A 19,513-nucleotide genomic window follows, 5' to 3' on the forward strand; every position below is an offset into this window, starting at 1 on the left:
CCGCAGAGGCCTTATGGTATAAAACGGGATGAACACTGAACAGAGAGAAAGATCTGAGTTCTCTTTCCATAGCAGTGGGACCGTTTGCACTCATCTCGTCTCTCCAAAGCCTAAAGTTTTCACCTACAGCATGTTCGCCCTATTTCTGGGCGGGAGTGGGGGGCTGAAAGAGGCAGTGAGCTAAAACAGGCGGACGTACTTGGTGAATGGTAGAGCCCTGTTATCAGTGAAACGTATTGCTATCAAGTATAAATTGTCAAAGGAAAGGGGGCCCCAGAGAGAGAAGTGTTACAGAAGAAACTGTGAAGCAAACGGTAATACAAAGCCCTCTCTGAAGGTGGAGAAGGAAGCTGTTGCTTCCTTCTGTCAATGGCAGTCTGTCTGACGATTTCCATGGTGCAAGAAATATTCCCATGGTGGCCAGTTTCAAGCTGTTAATGTGACATCACCCCGAACTGGGAGTTATTAGGCAGAAATGCACAGAATCAGTTCCTGGGGGCCAGTACAAGCTGGTGCCACCACAACATAACAGAGTGACGCTCAAAACTGGAGAACTAAGGTGGCATTTAGGGGAATGGGGACCAGGTGTGGGAGTGGTTTGCTAGCCTGAGTCAGGCCACTCCGTGGGGCTGAGGGAGGTCGCAGGTGTTAAAAAGAACAACCAGGGGCATCTGGGTGGCTCAGTGGGTCAAGCATCTGACTTCGGTTCAGGTCATAATCTCATGGTTTATGAGTTCGAGCCCTACATTGGACTTTCTGCTGTCAGTGCAGAGCCTGCTTGGGATTCTCTCTCTCTCTCTCTCTCTCTCTCTCTCTCTCTCTCTACCCCCCCCCCCAAAATAAATTAATAAACTTAAAAAAAAAAAAAAGAACAAGGAAAAACGCTCCAAGACAAACATCCTGCTTTGTCCTCAGTTAACTCTGAATGACGGGTCTTAGCATTCTGTCAGTAGAAAGGGATGTCACAAGAACACTTACCTACACGCTCCATGAAACAGAGTGAGATACAGCAAGTAAAGTGACAGGTCGTCATCCCAGAGAGAGGACTCCCAGGTCTCAGAGAACAGGACCCTCATATCAGGGAACATTCTTTCAGCCAGGGCACCACCCATACATTACAGCCCCACCCAAATCGGCTTTCAAGCCAAAGAACTTTCCCCTCACATATGTCTCAGTTTCATTCCTTGGGCTTCAATGTCAGCCCCAAATTAACTGGTGCTCGAGCTCTGGCAATCCAGGAGGCATTTCCTCTCTCTGGAAGGGTGCAGTTCGAGCACACAATCCTTCACAATTCAAAGTTTCCCGGATTGGAGGGGTTTGGGTTCAGGCTGTCATTTCACGTTTTTTCCCAGCCACCCTTGGACCACTACCGAAAGGAGCTTAAATGAAAAGATCTATAAGAATTTGTCCGACCTTCCTTGGAGTACAGCTTTTTCAGCGGACAAAACCGCTATCTCGTCCTTCAGCGTCTGGAGCTGTTTCTCATAATCGGATATCACTTCGGGCCGGTGTTCTGTACTCCTCTTGTCCAGGACCCGCTGCTCCAACTTCCTCTGCTCTGAGGTCCTGGGCTCCGAGCTTCTGGAGTCCACACTCCAGTGCTCTGGGCTTCTGTGTTCTAAGTTTTTGTGGCGGCTTTCCTCCTGGGCCTGAAGAGATTTAAGCCTGCAAACAAAAATCAAGGTGGAGGGACGCCTGGGTGGCTCGGTCGGTTAAGCGTCCCACTTCAGCTCAGGTCATGATCTCACAATTCTCACAGTTCGCAGGTTCGAGCCCCCACAATAGGCTCTTTGCTGACAGCTCAGAGTCTGGAACCTGCTTCAGATTCTGTGTCTCTCTCCCTGTCTACTGCTTCCCTGCTCGCACTGTGTCTCTCAAAAATAAATAAATGTTAAAAAAAATTTTTTTTAATAAAAAAAATAAAGGAGGAAAGAAAAGAGAGGGAGGCAGGGATGAGGAAAGGTAATAACAACTGGCATACCTAATGACGAGGCTGCTCTGCTTAGTATGCCCGTTACCGCATTGCACAACTCCGATGGAAATACACAGGCACAAACACAAATCAGAAAAGAGCAGAATTGCCAGGGTCAGAATGCCACCCCCCTCTGCCACTTGCATGAAAAGAGATTGCTGAAAAAAAGAATATGCACACAGATCCTCCAACAAAAGCAGAGTGTGCCTATAGTCCTCCTGTTCTACATTTGGCTGGTCCCACACAGAACTCTGGAAGCACTTGACCTTCCAAACCTAGGGCCAGGAGCTGGTCTTATCTTCATTAGCTCTTTGACTCTCTGAACAGATGGAATATGGGGGGGGGGGGGGGGGTGGAAATAACAATAGAGATTGAACAAGACCCACAATACTAGGTGGAACAGTGAACTTGTAAAAATAATGTATTCTAGAAACAAAGCTTCAGAAATACAATTGGCATTCTTATAAAGATAAAAACAGGTGTGACTAAAACAGTAGCAAAGCCACACAAAGAGTATGTGCTGTGATGAAAAGGACAGTGATAGAAGGTCAAAAGACAAGGGCTAAGATTAAGAGGGAGGCAAACCGTAAGAGACTCTTAAATACAGAGAACAAGCTGAGGGTTACTGGAGGGCAGGGGAGTAGGGGGATGGGCTAAATGGGTGATGGGCATTAAGGAGGGAACTTTTCAGGAAGAGCACTGGGCGTCATATATAAGAGATCAATCACTGGGTTCTACTCCCGAAGCCAAGACTATGCTGTAAACAAGTAATTGAAAAAATAAAAAATAATGCCAGAAAAACGAGAGAAGTACACAGAGAAGCTAGAAATGTAATAGCAGAATTAAAAGCTGCACTGGCAACAGTAAAGAACAGAATCGCTGCTACTGGAAATCACTGAGTTATATGATCACAGAATTTGAGAAGGTCTTTCAAATAGGAAATAAGAGATGAAAACCAAGGCAAGAGGGGAGATAGAAGTGGAAAACTGACCACTACTCCCAGCTATAGTGTGGAGGTGTTCCTGAAGAAATCAGAACAATGGAACATGTTTGAAGGCAACAGAAAGGTATTTGTGTGTGTGTGTGTGTGTGTGTGTGTGTGTGTGTGTGTGTGTGTTTTAATACAACTCCCACTTCCTTTCTGGGGGGGAAAAATCAAAAATAATATCAAGGAAGCTATATCACCTTACACCTGTCAGAATGGCTAGAATCAAAAAGACAAGAACGAACAAGTGTTGACAACGATGTGTGGAAAAAGGAAGCCTTGTGCATTATTGGTGAGAATGTAAACTGGTGCAGCCAGTGTGGAAAACAATATGAGGATTCCTCAAAAAATTAAAACTTGCAATAACTTATGATCTAGTAAATTCCACTAGGGGGTATTTACCCAAAGAAAACTAAACATTAATTTGAAAAGATACATGTAACCCTATGTTTATTGCAGCATTATGTATAATAGCCAAGATATGGAAGCAACCAGAGTGTCCACTGATAGATGAATGGATAAAGATGTGATATATATATATATATATATATACACACACACACACATATATATGTATATATATATATGTGTGTATATATATACATATATATGTATATACACATATATATTTATATATATTTTTATATATATATGTATATATATATACACACACATATATATATTATATATACGTATATATATACACATATATATATTATGTATATACACATATATATTTATATTTATATATGTGTATATATATATACATATGTATGTATATACACACACACACACACACACATATATATATATATATATATAATGGAATATTACTACTCAGCCACAAAAAAAGAACTAGATCTTGCTGTTTGTGACAACATGGATGGGCCTAGAGAGTATCATTCTAAGTGAAATAAGACAGAGAAAGACAAATACCAGAAGATTTAACTTATATGTGGAATTTTAAAACAAACAAATGAGTAACAAACAAAAAACAGTAACAGACCATAAATACAGAGAACACACTGGTGGTTGTCAAAGGCGAGAAGGGTGGGGCAATGAGCAAAGGGCAAAATAGAACGACCCTCCGACCCAGCAATTGCACTACTAGGTATTTATCCAAGGGATAGAAGTGTGCTGTTTGGAAGGGGCACATGCACCCCCATGTTTATAGCAGCACTATCAGCAATGGCCAAAGTATGGAAAGAGCCCAAATGTCCATCAATGGATGAATGGATAAAGAAGATGTGGTATATACATACAATGGAGTATTACTCAGCAATCAAAAAGGATGAAATCTTGCCATTTGCAGCTACGTGGATGAAACTAGAGTATGTTATGCTAAGTAAAATCAGTCAGAGAAAGACAAGTATCATATCACTTCACTCATGTGGAATTTAAGAGACAAAACAGATGAACATAAGGGAAGGGAAGCAAAAATAATATAAAAACAGGGAGGGGGACAAAACAGAAGAAACTCTTAAATACAGAGAGCAAACTGAGGGTTGCTGGAGGAGTTGAGGGTGGGGGACGTGGGCTAAATGGGCAAGGGGCTTTAAGGAAGACACTTGTTGGGATGAGCACTGGGTATTATACGTAGGGGATGAATCACTGGGTTGGACTCCTGAAATCATTATTGCACTATGTGCTAATTAACTGGGATGTAAATTTGAAAAACTAAATTTAAAAAAGAAAGAAAATGTTCTATAGTAGATAGGTAATGTTTTTGTGGTAAGCGAAAGTATGTAAAACATTAATAAAAATATTGCTGCCTTTTCTTTGTGAATAGCTTCTTTCATATTGTAACGAAGCACCAAAAAGCTAAACTCAATGATCAATCAGAGGCTGCCATAATCCTGTCTTTTTTTTTTCCCTTACTGCTTTCTTAGCTGATTTATTTCCTCCTCTGCAGCCAGAAGGGATATGGCCGATCTGTTCTTGGTTTCTTCAAGAGTCTTTTCAGTTTCAGCCAGACTGTAAGAGAAATCAGTATAACTAAAGACAGATTTTCCAAAATCGGCAGACTTTCTGAATCAAGATACAGGTTCTCCCGGGAACTTTTGGCATATGATATAAATTGAACATAAACAAGATCAAATTGTGAGACATCTGCATTCAATCAGATGCTATTGCAAATATTATGATGTACGTGTATGCACAAACATGCTAGTCTTCTTTTGAATGTCAGACACAAAGACATTACAGAGCTACTACCACTAAAAGACTAGGTAATAATTATTAACATTAGACTGTAAAGGACAAAGAAAGTTGTTCACCTCCTCCTTCTCACCCTCCTGATTCATCTGCTCTAATTACACCAAATCCTCAGGCTGTGTCTCCCCATAAGATCTCCATTTCCTGCAATAGACTCATGCTAATTTGCAATATACGAATACCATTTTCTGCAGTGTGCTCATTACTTTGCACCGTAGAGTTGCGTTTGACTTAATTGTCCCTGACTTCCTAAATATGAAGAAAACATTATTTGCCCACCTACAAAGAAAGTCTTCCACAATCACACTTAACTACCGAGCATTCCATGTCATCTGCCTCTGACTCGCGCCACATATTGAGCACGAGTCTCCTGAGTTTTCAACATAGCTAGGTCACTGTTAGTTTCAAGGACTCTCTCCATTGTAGGCAAATCATAATAAATCATATTATGTCTTTAGGTCTATCTAAAATTAAAAAAGAAATGGGAGTGTGCGGATGACATTGGATGGAGACCAGTGGTTCTCAATTAAGTTGCCCTAGTCCAGCGAGAGATCATAGGTTGGCAAAGGTCTCTTGACTTCTCTGACCCTACTTCCCTGTAATATCCAGGCTCTTTCTTCATAGTCGCCCTGGGGCTAAGAGAGTGCAATTGCTATCTACACTCACACCTGTCTTCTTCCTTCCCTTTAGATGGAAGAAGAAGGGTCCAACACTGGGATTCTCCCCTAGACAGTGAAGCAGATTGAGAAATAATGAGCTAGTGGGATTGCTACCAAATCCCCACAGTTCCCAGCCAATCAGGCATTAACAGGAGGTAGTGTGATTACCCAACATTCCTTTGGGTCTCCTCCTCCTACTCCTCTCCTAACAAGAACCCACTCATCCTATGAATGCCCATGCAAATGCCACCCTTGACTCTCTCGAGCAAAGTGTGTCTCCTTTTCTCCTGACACCTCCAACACTTGGTTTACACAGTCTCATTACAAACATACCATGAACTACATAAGGGCAAGAACTTTTTTTTATTCACCTTTTTATCCCCAGCACCTAAAACAATGCCTGTAACAGAGTAGATATTTTTCAAGATGAAAAATGAATGAATGAGCAAAATGTCTAAAATCTTTAAAAAAAAAAAAAGCCAAAGTAGCAGTAACTTCACAATAAGGCTACTGGAGATTGAAAGGAAATTGCTGTGATTTCATTCACAGGTGAATATGTTACAGGTTTTTTTAAAGTATACGTGGAGAGAAAAGTGAACATTTTTGTCCAAAGAAGATGGCAGAAAATTAAAAGAAGCAAAAATACCAAGAAAGGAAGGAGAATATGAAAAATGAATAAAGTAGTGATTTTTTTTCTCTTAAGACACGGCACACGGGTGTGAACACCCATACGTGTACATACAAGCAAGTATACATGGTAATTTGTCAGCTTGAATGATATACAGAGAGAAGAAAAGGAGATACATCCATGAGCCAAGCATTACTTTAAGCAAGTTAACATATTTTTTTTTTTTAATTAGGGATTTATTCATTCATTGAGAATGTACCACGTGGCAGGCATGATGTTGAGTGATGAAGATACAACAAGAATAGCGGATAGCAAATATCAGAAGAGCAAATACAAGACAGCACCCCTTTGGACCTTCCAGCCAAGTGGATCATAAACGTGCAAAGAAATGTTTTAACGTTCCAAATGGTGGGAAGTGCTAGTCTCAGATCATTGTGAAAGAGAACTACAGGGGGGAAACGAAGACCTTTCGATATACATGGTCACAGACAGACTCTGAGAAAAATCTCCTTTCAGCTGAGACCTGAAAGATCGAGCTATGCAAAGAACCAAAGGAAGGCTTCCATGTTCATGAAGGAGCGCAGGCAAAGGCTTCAGGGTGAGGAGTAGACAACAGACTAGGGGAGGAGACCTTGGCAAGAGATGAGGGTGGAGAGAGAGGTGGGGCCCCCTCCTCTCTCTCTCTCTTTCTCCTTCTCTCTCTTTCTCTCTGTCTCTCTCTCTCTCTCTCTCTCTCTCTCTCTCACACACACACACACACATACACACACACACTAGTTATTTGCACATGTCTACATTTTACAAGAGCCATTATTTTCCCTTTAAACTTAAAAATTAAGAACAATTCTTCTTGGAAAAAAGATAACTTGCATTCCTCTTACTCGTCTTGAACCTGGTTGAGTTGATTACGAGTTGAATTCAACTCAGAGTCTAATTGCTGCATGTCCCGATCTCGATCTTTATGTCTCTCCTTATCAAACGTGTCCTGGAATGATACACAAATCAAAATAGGCTTGAATACAGGAAACAGCATGATGGGTTGCAACACATTATGCTGAGCCAAAGAAATCAACCAGCAAAGAACACGCGTGGATAGGTCCATTTATATGCAGTTCTACTGCAGGCAAAATTAATTTAGAATGATAAAAATCATGGGGCGCCTGCGCGGCTCAGTCGGTTGGGTGTCCGGCTTCAGCTCAGGTCATGATCTCACAGTTCGTGGGTCCGAGCCCCACGTCCGGCTCTGTGCTGACAGCTCAGAGCCTGGAGCCTGCTTTGGATTCTGTGTCTCCCTCTCTCTCTCTCTGCCCCTCCCCTGCTTGTGCTCTGTCTCTCAAAAATAAATAAATGTTAAAAAAAAATTTTAGAATGATAAAAATCAGAAGAGTGGTTGCCATGGGGGAGGAGGGAGATGACTGGGAAGTGACACAGGGAATGCTCCGGAGAGATGGAAATGTTTTATAAATTAATAGGGTGTGGGTTACATGGATATATGCACTTAGCAAGCTATGGATTTCATTGCAGATAAACTATACCACCATATTTTATTACACTTCAATTTTTTAAAAAGACATTGAAATATCATCCCATGTCTTTATACTCAGAATAACACCCATGGGGTAAAAATCTAAGCGGCACAGGAAAATCCTCAGGGGTGAAAAACTTGCTTAATAACAACTGACGTCTATGGAGTACTTACCCTAGGTCAGTGGTTGCTGCATGTTTATCGCATTGAATTTTCAAAATGGCCCTAGCGGGTCAGCAAAAGCATTGTCCCCATTCAGCAAATGAGGAAACTAAGACATGGAAGGTTAGATAACCCACCCACGACCATAGAAGAGCAACCAGAATTCTACCCAGTGACCTCCAGGCAGGAAACTTTCCACCACGGCCTCTTAAGGCTGCCAAGAAAAACCTGCTCTAAATGCTTTCATTTTAGAAAAGAACTTATGTAAATGCATATAAATATTTAAAATCACGGGGCGCCTGGGTGGCTCAGTCGGTTAAGCGGCCGACTTCGGCTCAGGTCATGATCTGTGAGTTCGAGCCCCGCATCGGGCTCTGTGCTGACAGCTCAGAGCCTGGAGCTTGTTTCAGATTCTGTGTCTCCCTCTCTCTGGCCCTCCCCCGTTCATGCTCTGTCTCTCTCTGTCTCAAAAATAAATAAATGTTAAAAAATTTTTTAAAAAATAAAAATAAAATAAATAAATAAATAAAATCAAGTTGACTAATATTTAATGATGCCAATGCCTTAAACGAGTTATGTATTCTCTTTCCAGTGTGGGGCTTCAACTGTTCCAAAGCTGACACTTTTCCCACAGAAATCACCAGCATCGATTGCAAATTATGATGCCCTTTGTCAGCCTCTGAGAACTAAGTTTTCTTTTCATGTTGGAAGTTTTCCATCAGTGTTATTTCACTCTTTCAGAACAGGGAGCTTTCCCCATCTGGTGGTCTCTTTCTCTTCTGAGGCCCCATGGTACCCCAAGTGTCGGTGTGACTACTTTGTCATCCAAAAGTTCCTATTTAATGCCAAGTGTGGGCAATGTCCTACATGTAGGACATCACCAGTCCCTTTTTACAGCTGAGGAAGCAGAGGCTCATTCATTTGTCTGCGGTCACCCCACTGGTAAGTAGGCAACGCTGAGATTTGAATGCAGGTCTGTTTGAAGAGACACCTCAACCCTTTATGCCGCACACGACTATAAACAGAAACTCACCTTTGGTACCTGTGTCCTAATCCCCTAACTAGAGCTGAGTCCCCCACTGGGTAAAAGCTGTATCTTCTACATGTCTGAGTTCCCAGAGCCTGATCTGGGTGCTGAAAGTCAAGGGTGATCCTTTAGCGTGCCTACCTGTAGAGAGGGGACCTTGCTGTCAACAGTGTTTCCCAGGGAAGCAGCAGTAAAGGAGGCCTCCAGCCAAGGCAAAAGGCGCGATTTGATTATTTCCACACCATCATTGTGTCCTCCTAAAAGAGTGCACAAATCAGGTCAGCGAGAGAAGTTTAGCCACACAGGGAGAGAGTACAGAGAAGAGAAACAAAAGAAGGGAGACGGGGAAGCACAGGCCATTCTCACCTTCTTGGGCAGCTGTGGTGAGGATCCTGAAGAGTTGTCCTTGCACTTTGGAAATTTGTTCAATGAACTCAAGGCAACGATTGAGATTTTGATCACATGTGTTTGTCTACAAAGCCAAAACAGAAGATCAGTGCAATTCCTTCCCCTTCCGGGACCCACCGCAGGTAGACAGGGGCTACCCTGACTTTACGCAGGGGCTGCCTCTCTCTGGTGGGCTCCCACGTGCAGAGACCGCCATGTGTTGAGCAAAACCTGTTTCCCTTTCCTCCTGGGCGCACAGCTAGATGGCTTTCCCCAGCTTCCCTAGCAGTCTGTGCAGCCATGTAACTGAGTTCCGGTCAAGGGGACAGGAAGTGATTTATGCCACTTCAAGGTGTGACCCAGAAGAGATGGCGAAAGAGATGGCCCAGGCCATATGGCACATGCAGACTAGTAGGGGAGGGAAGAGTGTAGACAGTTACACACAGTGGAATAGTAAGTCTCACCAGACCGGTGAGCCCCAGGTCTACTCCAGAGCCCATGGTCTCAGAAGATCGGGGAAGACTTCTGAGAGGAAGTGAAATCTAGCCCAGGAGACGGTGGGCAGACATGCGGAAAAGGGCAGTTCCAATGGTTGTGAAACAACAGAACATGAAGAAGCCAAGAGGTGGGCTTTTAACTATTATTCTGCTGTTTTCATCTCCTTGGTGGGTTTTTACCATTTCCTCACGAGACAAACCTCTCATTGATTCTAACACTAAAGGAAGGAACACAGCTACAAGGAGCAAACAAATCACGTGGGTGTAAAGAGGCATAGATTTATGTGTTATCTCCAGCCACGGTAAGGCACGAGCCGTGGGTCCCTCCTGGGCGCCACAAATCCCAAGACGGGAAGCAGGGTGTGAAGACGATTAGAAACCAGAACAAAGGGGCGCCTGGGTGGCTCAGTCAGTTAAGCGGCCCTCTTCGGCTCAGGTCATGACCTCACAGTTGGTGGGTTCGAGCCCCGCGTCGGGCTCTGTGCTGACAGCTCGGAACCTGGAGCCTGCTTTGGATTCTGTGTCTCCCTCCCTCTCTGCCCCTCCCCTGCTCATGCGCTCTCTCTCTCTCTCTCTGTCTCTAAAAATGAATACATATTAAAAAAAAACAAAAACTAGAACAAAGAGGAAAAGTTTAGATAACCTGCAGGCAAAAGGCTACAGGTCAAATGCATACGTGTGTCAACAAGAGAAGTGGTTCAGACGGGCAGTAAGCTCCTTGTGGACAGAGGCTGTGCTGGCCTGGTCACTTATGGCACTCCAGCCCTGTATTCTATGGTCTCTGTGGTCAAACCCAGTAAGTACTGGACGGAAAAATGACAAGAAGACTCACGCCCTCTGTGTTTATTGCATACCTCCCACACACCGGGCAGGGTCAATGCTTTGCATACATAAGCTCGGTTACCCCCCTCAACACTACACTGTGAGGTAGGAGTACCACTGTTAGCATCCCCATTTTCAGATGAGAAAACTGACGTGCAGAGGGGCTAAATAACTTGTCTGAGGTTACCTAGCCAGGAAAATGGCAGACCTGAGACTGGAGCCCAGGCAGCCTGTTGCAAAGCCCATGCTCCTAAGATCATGAGAAGTGCCGGGAGCAGAGGGAGGACAGGCTGATGTGACAAGAGTGAATGGGGAGGGCCAGCAGGAAAGGCCTCCCTGAGGGGGAGACACAGAGCCAAGTCTGGCCGCGGATTCCTGAAGGAAGGCTGTGCCACGCTGTGGAAACGGCAGGGGCAAAGGCCCCGCGGCAGAGGCAGGAACAACTTAAGCCACCTTGGGAACCAAAAGTAAGCGCGTGTGACAGAAACACCGAAGGTGAGAGGGGTTGGCAGGACAGACCCTAGAGGGCCAGGGAGGAGTTTGGATGGCACGGACTCACAGCAACCTGGGTGCCGCCTCTGGTTTACGTCCATGCCCGGTGGATAGCACCCGGGGACAAGCTCTGTTGTGGCGCCTATTTCGGACGCAGCCATTTGTTTCTGTCTCATCCTTCTATCCCCCTCTCCTAAAGAGACTAGGAGCTCTTTTAAAAAATTACTTGGTCTTTTGCCTGTTTGTATCAGTTGCCGCTAGCATGCATAACAAATGGAAGGGCCCCAAAATATTTGACAAATGAATGAATGAAGGAATGAATAACTTAATGGCGTAAATATTGACATAATCAGAACACTTGGAACCTACAGCTGAACAGCTGTGTCTGTCCCTCCCTTGTTGAACCAGCTGCTCCTTGACCTTGCTGTTTCATTCCTGCACTCATCACAGTGAACCTGTTGCTTTTGAACAGCCTTTCGCCCTCTGGCTGGGTCATGCCATTTGCTAAGTGGACAGAGAATGGGGCCCGGGGGTCCAGCAGACCTGAGCGATTTTCTCTCCTCTATCACCTGCCACCATGCTGTGCGATCCTGCACAGGTTAGTTAATCTGTCTGAGTCCGTTTCCTCTCCAGGAAAATGGGGATGACACCTTGCAGAGTGTGTTAGGAGAATTAAATCCCAACAATGCCTCTCTAGCGTCTCAGAGACAGAAGGCACTCAACAATCTGTACCGATGAGGTAGAGTGTGGTACTGAAGGGGGCAATGGTAGAGGATAAGGTAAGCCTCGATTCAAATATAGTTTTACACTTATTCACTATATTCTCTTAGAAAAGATATTTTAAATAGGAACCCCTGTTTACTCATACTTAGGAGGTGGCCGATCTCCCGAGCTAACTTAGGTGCATAATAATTCAAAGTATTGCTGTAGTATTATTACCATATGCTCCTATCCCTTGCCCAGTGCCCGGTACAAAGGAGGTGCCCACAGGAATGTTTCTTAAGGGGGCTTGTTCACACAACTTAAATAACAGAAGAGAATACACAGTGGGAGAGAGCTTCTGATCCCAAGACCTCTCACAACATGCTTCTAACACAAAGCACCACGCCAGACACAATAGAGTCACGTTATTCTAACAATCACTCCCGCAAAATGAATAGAGCAAAGATATGAACTAATTGTGCTGTCTCCTAATTCCAAAGCTCATCCCTTCATAAATCATTGAGTTCCTATCATTCATAAGGCGTTGGGCTGCTAGCTCAGGAAACAAAGCTACCTTGAAAAAATTAAAAGTTGCCTGCTGTCAATGACAGCACCAGCTGGGGACACGAGATGGAAAATGGGAGACGCCCAGAGAGGACTAATGGTCACCTTAGAGTGTGCCAAGTGCTCTAGGGGGATGGTGAGCTGTAGAAGGAGCAAAGCGCACCCTAGTGAGCAGTGAGGGGTAAGAAATCAAGATATTTCAAAAGGAGGAACAGCAGGTACCAAGACAAGGAGCAGCAAGGTAGCAAAGTGGAGTACAGGGTCTGGAGACCAGATAATGATAAACTTTATACGCCCCACGAAGGGCTGTGGGCTCCAGCCCATCACTGAAAGATTGAAGGGGTGGGTAGAGGAGGGTGGTGACATGGTCCCATTTATTCTGCGTTTTACGAAAATCACTCTGGCAGAAGCAGACAGCTCTGATGGGAAACAGATAGGTGGGAACAGATGGGTGGGAAACAGATAGGTGTCAGAGGGATTTTCAGACAGTGTAGGGGACCCGCAGGACCTTCAGAGAGAGCTGTCTAGTAATTGTACCCAACAATTATTGAGCGCTTACTTCGTGCCAGCCAAGCCCTGTGCAAAGTGCTCTAAATACAGTTTCATTTAATCCTCAAAGCAACCCTACAAAATGGGTACCATCTGTGATCCCAAATCCACCAAGGAGAAAAAAAACAAAACAAAACGAGATCTTAAGTAATTTGGAGAAAATGTGGTCGAGCTGGAAATTAAGCCCGTTCCTGCAGCCTTTGACACAGAGCCAAGCTCGCATCCATGGCACTGTATCAAGAGCAGCAGGAAAGGCATCTGGATCTCAGCCGAGCGGTGGGGGTTGGAGGTGCGGCTCTGGAAGCCTTCAGCAGACAGAGAGAGTGGAAGGAGAAGGTATGTGAGAGTGGAACTCACATACCGTGAGTTCGGTCAAGGGCAGAGTTCTCTGGACAGCATGCATCTCCTGGGTCTGTGAGTCTACTCCCTGCAGGCACAGATATTTCCGCAACGAAGTTTGCTTGCGGCGTGCCCTAACTTACCCTAGATTTTCCCGCCCGTGTAAGAAATGACGGGCCCTTGAATAAGGGCAGTGGTAGCAAGAGGGGAAAATATGGGACATATTCGGTGGGTATTTAAAGGTAGAATCCTGGGAGTGTGATGAACCCATTTGGGAGGCATGATGGAGAAAGGGGCCCCAAGTTTCTGACTTGGACCACAGCGGAGAATGCGGTGCCATTGCCCAACCAGAGGACCCAAGTGGGAGAAGCAGCAAGGCTGGAGAGGGGAAAACTAGTCTGCTGGGTTCCTGTCGGGTTGGAGGATGTAGAGTGTCCACAGGGTCCTGGCTGGAAAGCTGGTGGTTACTCAGGTCGGGAGCTCTGAAGAAAGCCTCAAGCTAGAGATAGATTTGGGGGTCACCGGCATCTGGGAAGTAGCTAAAGCCATAGAACTCAGTGCATCAATTGCTGCAGAGAAATCAAGGAGATAAGGACTGGGAAAAAGAAGTAGGACTTGGCCATCCAGTGGCCTCTGGTGACCACGATGAGAGTAGTGACAGCAGAATGGCGTGGGGATATTTGCTGCATTTCCAGATTGCACGGGGTTGAGGGACAAATGGGAGCAGAGAAGAAGCAAAGACAATGAGGACACGTGACTCTTTCAAGAAGTTCCCAGGTGCAAGAAGGAGAGCAGCAGGACAGTGGCTTTGCTCCGATCCCTTCGAGGTCCTTGCTCTCTTGCCCAAACAGAAGCTCCTGATAATATCAAGCCTAAATATTGCCTGATTTCCCAAATCCTTCATAACATGCCTCCGCGTGACTTGTCGGGCCGTACTCCCCTGCGCTTCCCTCCAGCAACTCTCTCCGCCCCAGCCTTGCCTTTGCACACGTGACGCATGTTGCAGAACCACCACCCACCCTTTCCCGTCCTTACACGCCTTTTACCGAGCAGCCTTGACTTGTTAACATTTCAGCCTGATCACCCATGCCTTTACCAGTGGTTCTCTCCCGCCCTTGGTTCTACTCCTGACCCTGAAGCACCTCCACAACATGAAAAAGAAAAAGCTTTCCATCACTGAGTTAATAAAATATATCGCTGCATATCTTTAATCAACTTTCAAACTGAAGTTCGAAGAGCACAAAATACACTGATTTCCCTTCTAAGAAACCTCAGTCTCAGGGCGCCTGCGCGGCTCAGTTGGTTAAGCATCCGACGTCGGCTCAGGTCATGATCTGGTGGTTCATGAGTTCAAACCCCACATCGGAGTCTGTGCTGACAGTGCAGGGCCTGCTTGGGATTCTGTCTTCCTCTTCCTCTGCCCCTCCCCTAATCGCGCTCACTTTCTCTCTCAAAATAAACTTTAAAAAGAAAAAATAAACCTCAGTCTCACACACACAAAATACACTTCATATATATTAGGTAAAAATTAACAGTACAAAGGATTCATCCCAACATTCCTTTAAAACATGAATAGGGGCACTTGTACCCCAATGTTTATAGCAGCACTTTCAACAGTAGCCAAATTATGCAAAGAGCCTAAATGTCCATCAATTGATGAATGGATAAAGAAGTTGTGGTTTATATATACAATGGAATACTACGTGGCAGTGAGAAAGAATGACATATGGCCTTTTGTAGCAACGTGGTTGGAACTGGAGAGTGTTATGCTAAGTGAAATAAGTCATACAGAGAAAGACAGATACCATATGTTTTCACTCTTATGTGGATCCTGAGAAACTTAACAGAAGACCATGGGGGAGAGGAAGGGAAAAAAAAAAAAAAAAAGGTTGGTGGAGGGGAAGCCAAAACATAAGAGACTCTTAAAAACTGAGAACAAACTGAGGGTTGATGGGGGGTGGGAGGGAGGGGAAAGTGGGTGATGGGCTTCGAGGAGGGCACCTGTTGGGATGAGCACTGGGTGTTGTATGGAAACCAATTTGACAATAAATTTCATATTTAAAAAAAAAAATGAATCCTATTGCAACATTACATTATTTACCTGACTTTATTTTTTAAACTTTTATTTAAAAAAAAAGAAAAAAGAATTTTAAGGGGAGCCTGGCTGGCTCAGTTGGTTAAGTGTCGGCTCAGGTCATGATCTCACCGTTCATGAGTTCGAGCCCCACATCAGGCTCTGTGCTGACAGCTCAGAGCCTGGAGCCTGCTTCGGATTCTGTGTCTCCCTCTCTCTCTGCTCCTCCCCCACTTGCTCTCTCTCTCTCTCTCAAAAATAAATAAACGTTAAGAAAACTAATTTTACATACAAGAATGCCATTCCAAACTTGCCAGTTAGAGAATTAGTAGATGAGCAAGGAAAAGAAACGATGACAGTAAGCGTGTAGAGACTAGCCTGAGGGATAAGCATTATGTAGCTGCTTGCAGCCAGTCATGGAAATTCACACATGGGAAACAAAAGCCTTAATCTCTACCTCCTTTTTTCCTTCTGTCCAGCACATGTGTACGAGAGGGGAGAGGCACAGAAAGATGGCAGGAAATGGGCACTGCAAGTGAGTGAAATTTCCTTATTACACCTTCCCTCCCCCTGGAGGAGAGAAGAGAATGAATTTGGCAAGCAAAAGACCTAGTTTCAAATCCAAGTTCAACCCTTTCTACTGCAGTGACCTCAAGCAGGTTAGCTGCCCTCCTGAGGTTTGGTTTCCTCATCTGTAAAATGTAGAAAATAAAACATGCTATTTCATAAGTTCTTATAAAGTTTAAAGGCAATAATGCATGAAGAGTGCTTTGAAAGCTTTCAAGTCTTTGAAAGCCTTGATGATGCGGGTTATAACAGGCTACAACTAGTCCTCCAGGGAAGTGGCTGTCCCGTACGCAGGCAGCCTTTCAAATAGCTCTGTTTCCAAAATCAACCTTCAATGTTACAGCATGGCTGACTTTGCCATGAACGCACCAGCTCCACAACAATGTTTTAAAACCAGAATACTGAATTTCGGGTACAAGAGGAGTAGGCTTATTTATACCCCAACAATTTAGCAAAAGCTTCTATTTAGACCTCACCACTGGGATTTTAATGTCTTGACTTGCGGTTAATATGTCTGTTGGATTTCTTTCATTATTATCCTTAAATATTAAACAGTGATGATGTTGCCATTAACAAGTTTGTCCAAGATGAAAATAAGAAAGGACTGTCGGGGCGCCTGGGTGGCGCAGTCGGTTAAGCATCCGACTTCAGCCAGGTCACGATCTCGCGGTCCGTGAGTTCGAGCCCCGCGTCAGGCTCTGGGCTGATGGCTCAGAGCCTGGAGCCTGTTTCCGATTCTGTGTCTCCCTCTCTCTCTGCCCCTCCCCCGTTCATGCTCTGTCTCTCTCTGTCCCAAAAATAAAATAAAAAACGTTGAAAAAAAAAAAAAAAGAAAGGACTGTCAACAGCCCCCTGTTAAAAATAAAATAATCTGGCCCTCTGTTGAAATAATCTGCCTCAATCGCTTGTCAAGTTCTTTCACAACCATGGATTCATCATGAGTTGCTGTGGCAGAAACCGTGGCCCCAAATAAATATTCCATCTGCTCTCCATTTGTCAGGCTCCTTTACAATGAGGCTGGAGCCACATAACAATTCTTCTGGTCAAGGGAAGATGAGTGAAAGAGGTGTGTATAATTTCAGTGCGCTCTCTCTTTCTCCCTACAGATCTTTGAGGTCCCGTGATGTGATGGCTGCTCCGCCAGATGGAGGGCACCTGACACGGAGCCAATGGTGGAGAAGAGTTGCCATCATATTATGCAGGAATGAAAAACCTCTTTTACCGAAGTTCAGACACTAAGATTTGGGGTTTTATTAATCACTGCAGCATAGGAGGAAAGAGATAAAGGGAAAGAAATGTTTTCTATAAATTTACTAATTAGAGAGAATCCCCAAGAATGTAGAGGTATGTTCACTACGGGGAAGGGCAAAGGCAGCCAGGGAGTCTGTTTGGTGACACCATAGTAACCACAACAACCTTTTGTACTGAGAATCAGGGATATTTTGGCATGGAGACATCTATTTCAACCACAAAGATTATCTGAAAACCGAGGAGATGCCTCTTTGAGATCTCCTTTTTGTTTTTGTTTTTTATTTGAGAGAGAGAGAGACAGAGAGAGAGAGAGCTGTGGAGAGGGGCAGAGGGAGAGAGAAAGGATCTTAAGCAGGCTCCACGCTCAGCGCAGAGCCCAACGGTGCTTGACACAGGGCTCAATCCCATGACCCTGGGATCATGACCTGAGCCAGAAATCAAGAGTTGGATGCTCAACTGACTGAGCCACCCAGGCACCCCTGCAATCTCCTTTTTATGTACTGGTAGTTGATATGCTGTTGTTGCTTAAGAGGGCAGATTTCTATAACAACAAGAAAGTAATTCAAGAGGAAGCATTATCAGCTCTCCCTATTATCCCCATTCACATATCAAATAATCAAAAGTTCCCAGAATGTAATGTCTTGGTGTCTATTAATTTACTTCAAGAAATGGAATCTTGTCCTATCATAAGGATGGGGTTATCAAGGGTGTAGTAAGAACTTACCATTTGCCCCCTATAATTACATACAGTACATTTTAAAAAGTAATAAATCTCAGAGCATCTGACCAAAGGTAGCTCCCTAGTTCACAAGACTCTGCGTGGAAAGAAAAGCACCTAAGGAGGAGGAGAGTTTCAGCCCAGAGCTGACCTTCTCCAGGTACTGCTGACATTGGACAGAGGTTAATTTCTCATCTTAATATCTCTATAGAGTCATTAATAATCAGAACCCAGTTCTGCATAGGTGGGTGTTTGACCCTTTCACAAAGTTGACCAAGAAGACCATACAGATGTTGCATGATCAATTGTGGGCATTTGGGGCCACATACTCTTACTTGAATCTGCAGAACCATTCTCAGAGTCGGACCTTGTTTACTGAATGTGCCAGCATAGTTTACAAGGGGCTGATTCTTGCCTAAAATATTTCCCAGCTCTGTCCGTCCTCCCTAGAATTTCCAATTTCCCCATCAGGCTGCAGCTAGAGCAACCTTTCCAAACATCCAAACATGTGTCTTCACCGCATGGTGCTTTTAGTTTCCCTCCATTGCCCCCAGGGTAAAGTCCAAACTCCTTAACACACTGTCCAAGGCCTCTACCTTCTGGCCGCAACCACCCCACGTCCCCAGCCTCATCTCACTTCCACTCCTTGCCGTGAACTATTCACAGGCCCCCTACATAGGCCGGCTTCTTCATGCCTCCCTGCTTTTTGCACAAGCTGCGTCCTCTACCCCTCATCCTCCGCTCCAACTGGAACCTCATCATTAAGATGCAACTGACGTTTCTATTCCTAGCATCCAGCACAGATAGACATATCATAAACTCTGAAAAAATATTTTGTTGAATAAACTAATCAATAAAAGTACACCGCCAAAGCTGTAAATACAGAGTGTCTAGGCCAAAGGTTCACAGGTAGCAGAAACTAAATAACCATTTGTTGAGTGAATTCTTAAGCTCTTAATAACTAGCTCAGGTTTTGGTTCAACAAGAAGGGATTATCGATGGCTCTCACCAACATTCTCAATAGCCACAAAGGAGGAAAAAACAATCCTGAGAGTTACATGTTTGCACCAAGCTGTCCCTGAACAGCCGATGGAACCCAAGTTTTAAAGGCCAAGCAATACAATAATCAGCTTCTCTTTGATAACTGAAAGAAAGTGAATTGGCAATGTTTGCTGTTGTTTTTATTATGTTTCTCTAGTGGGGTTTTGAAAACTATTCCTTCTTGAAATTTTTTTCAATAAATAAATTTTAAATAAATAAAGTTTTTTAAAAAATCAAGCAAACAGTGGTTTTGCCAAGGCCCCAGAAGATTGCTGGATGTTGTAAGATTAAAAACCAGTCAACAGGGGCGCCTGGGTAGCTCAGTAGGTTAAGCTGCC

The 19,513-nt window shown here is 44.3% G+C and overlaps 1 protein-coding gene across 4 annotated transcripts in view; it reads right to left on the reverse strand.

Moving 5' to 3' along the window:
- The window catches only part of SPATA18 (spermatogenesis associated 18), a 36,214-nt gene that overhangs the window by 11,881 nt on the left and 4,820 nt on the right, over positions 1-19,513 (reverse strand). For 2 of the 4 annotated variants that reach the window (XR_006201957.1, XM_042936400.1), the window contains exons 2-6: positions 9,539-9,644; positions 9,314-9,429; positions 7,340-7,443; positions 4,836-4,931; positions 1,414-1,665 (exon numbers count right to left, since the gene is read on the reverse strand). Coding sequence is in view for 3 of the 4 variants with exons in the window: in XM_042936400.1 (XP_042792334.1) it covers positions 1,414-1,665; positions 4,836-4,931; positions 7,340-7,443; positions 9,314-9,429; positions 9,539-9,644 (674 nt within the window). In the remaining variant the exon portion in view is untranslated. Of the gene's footprint in view, positions 1-1,413; positions 1,666-4,835; positions 4,932-7,328; positions 7,444-9,313; positions 9,430-9,538; positions 9,645-19,513 lie in introns of those variants that run through there. The other 2 variants (XM_042936401.1, XM_042936402.1) reach the window with 2 other exon arrangements.

The sequence above is a fragment of the Panthera leo genome, chromosome B1 (genome assembly GCF_018350215.1).
Source record: "Panthera leo isolate Ple1 chromosome B1, P.leo_Ple1_pat1.1, whole genome shotgun sequence".
NCBI lineage: Eukaryota > Metazoa > Chordata > Mammalia > Carnivora > Felidae > Panthera > Panthera leo.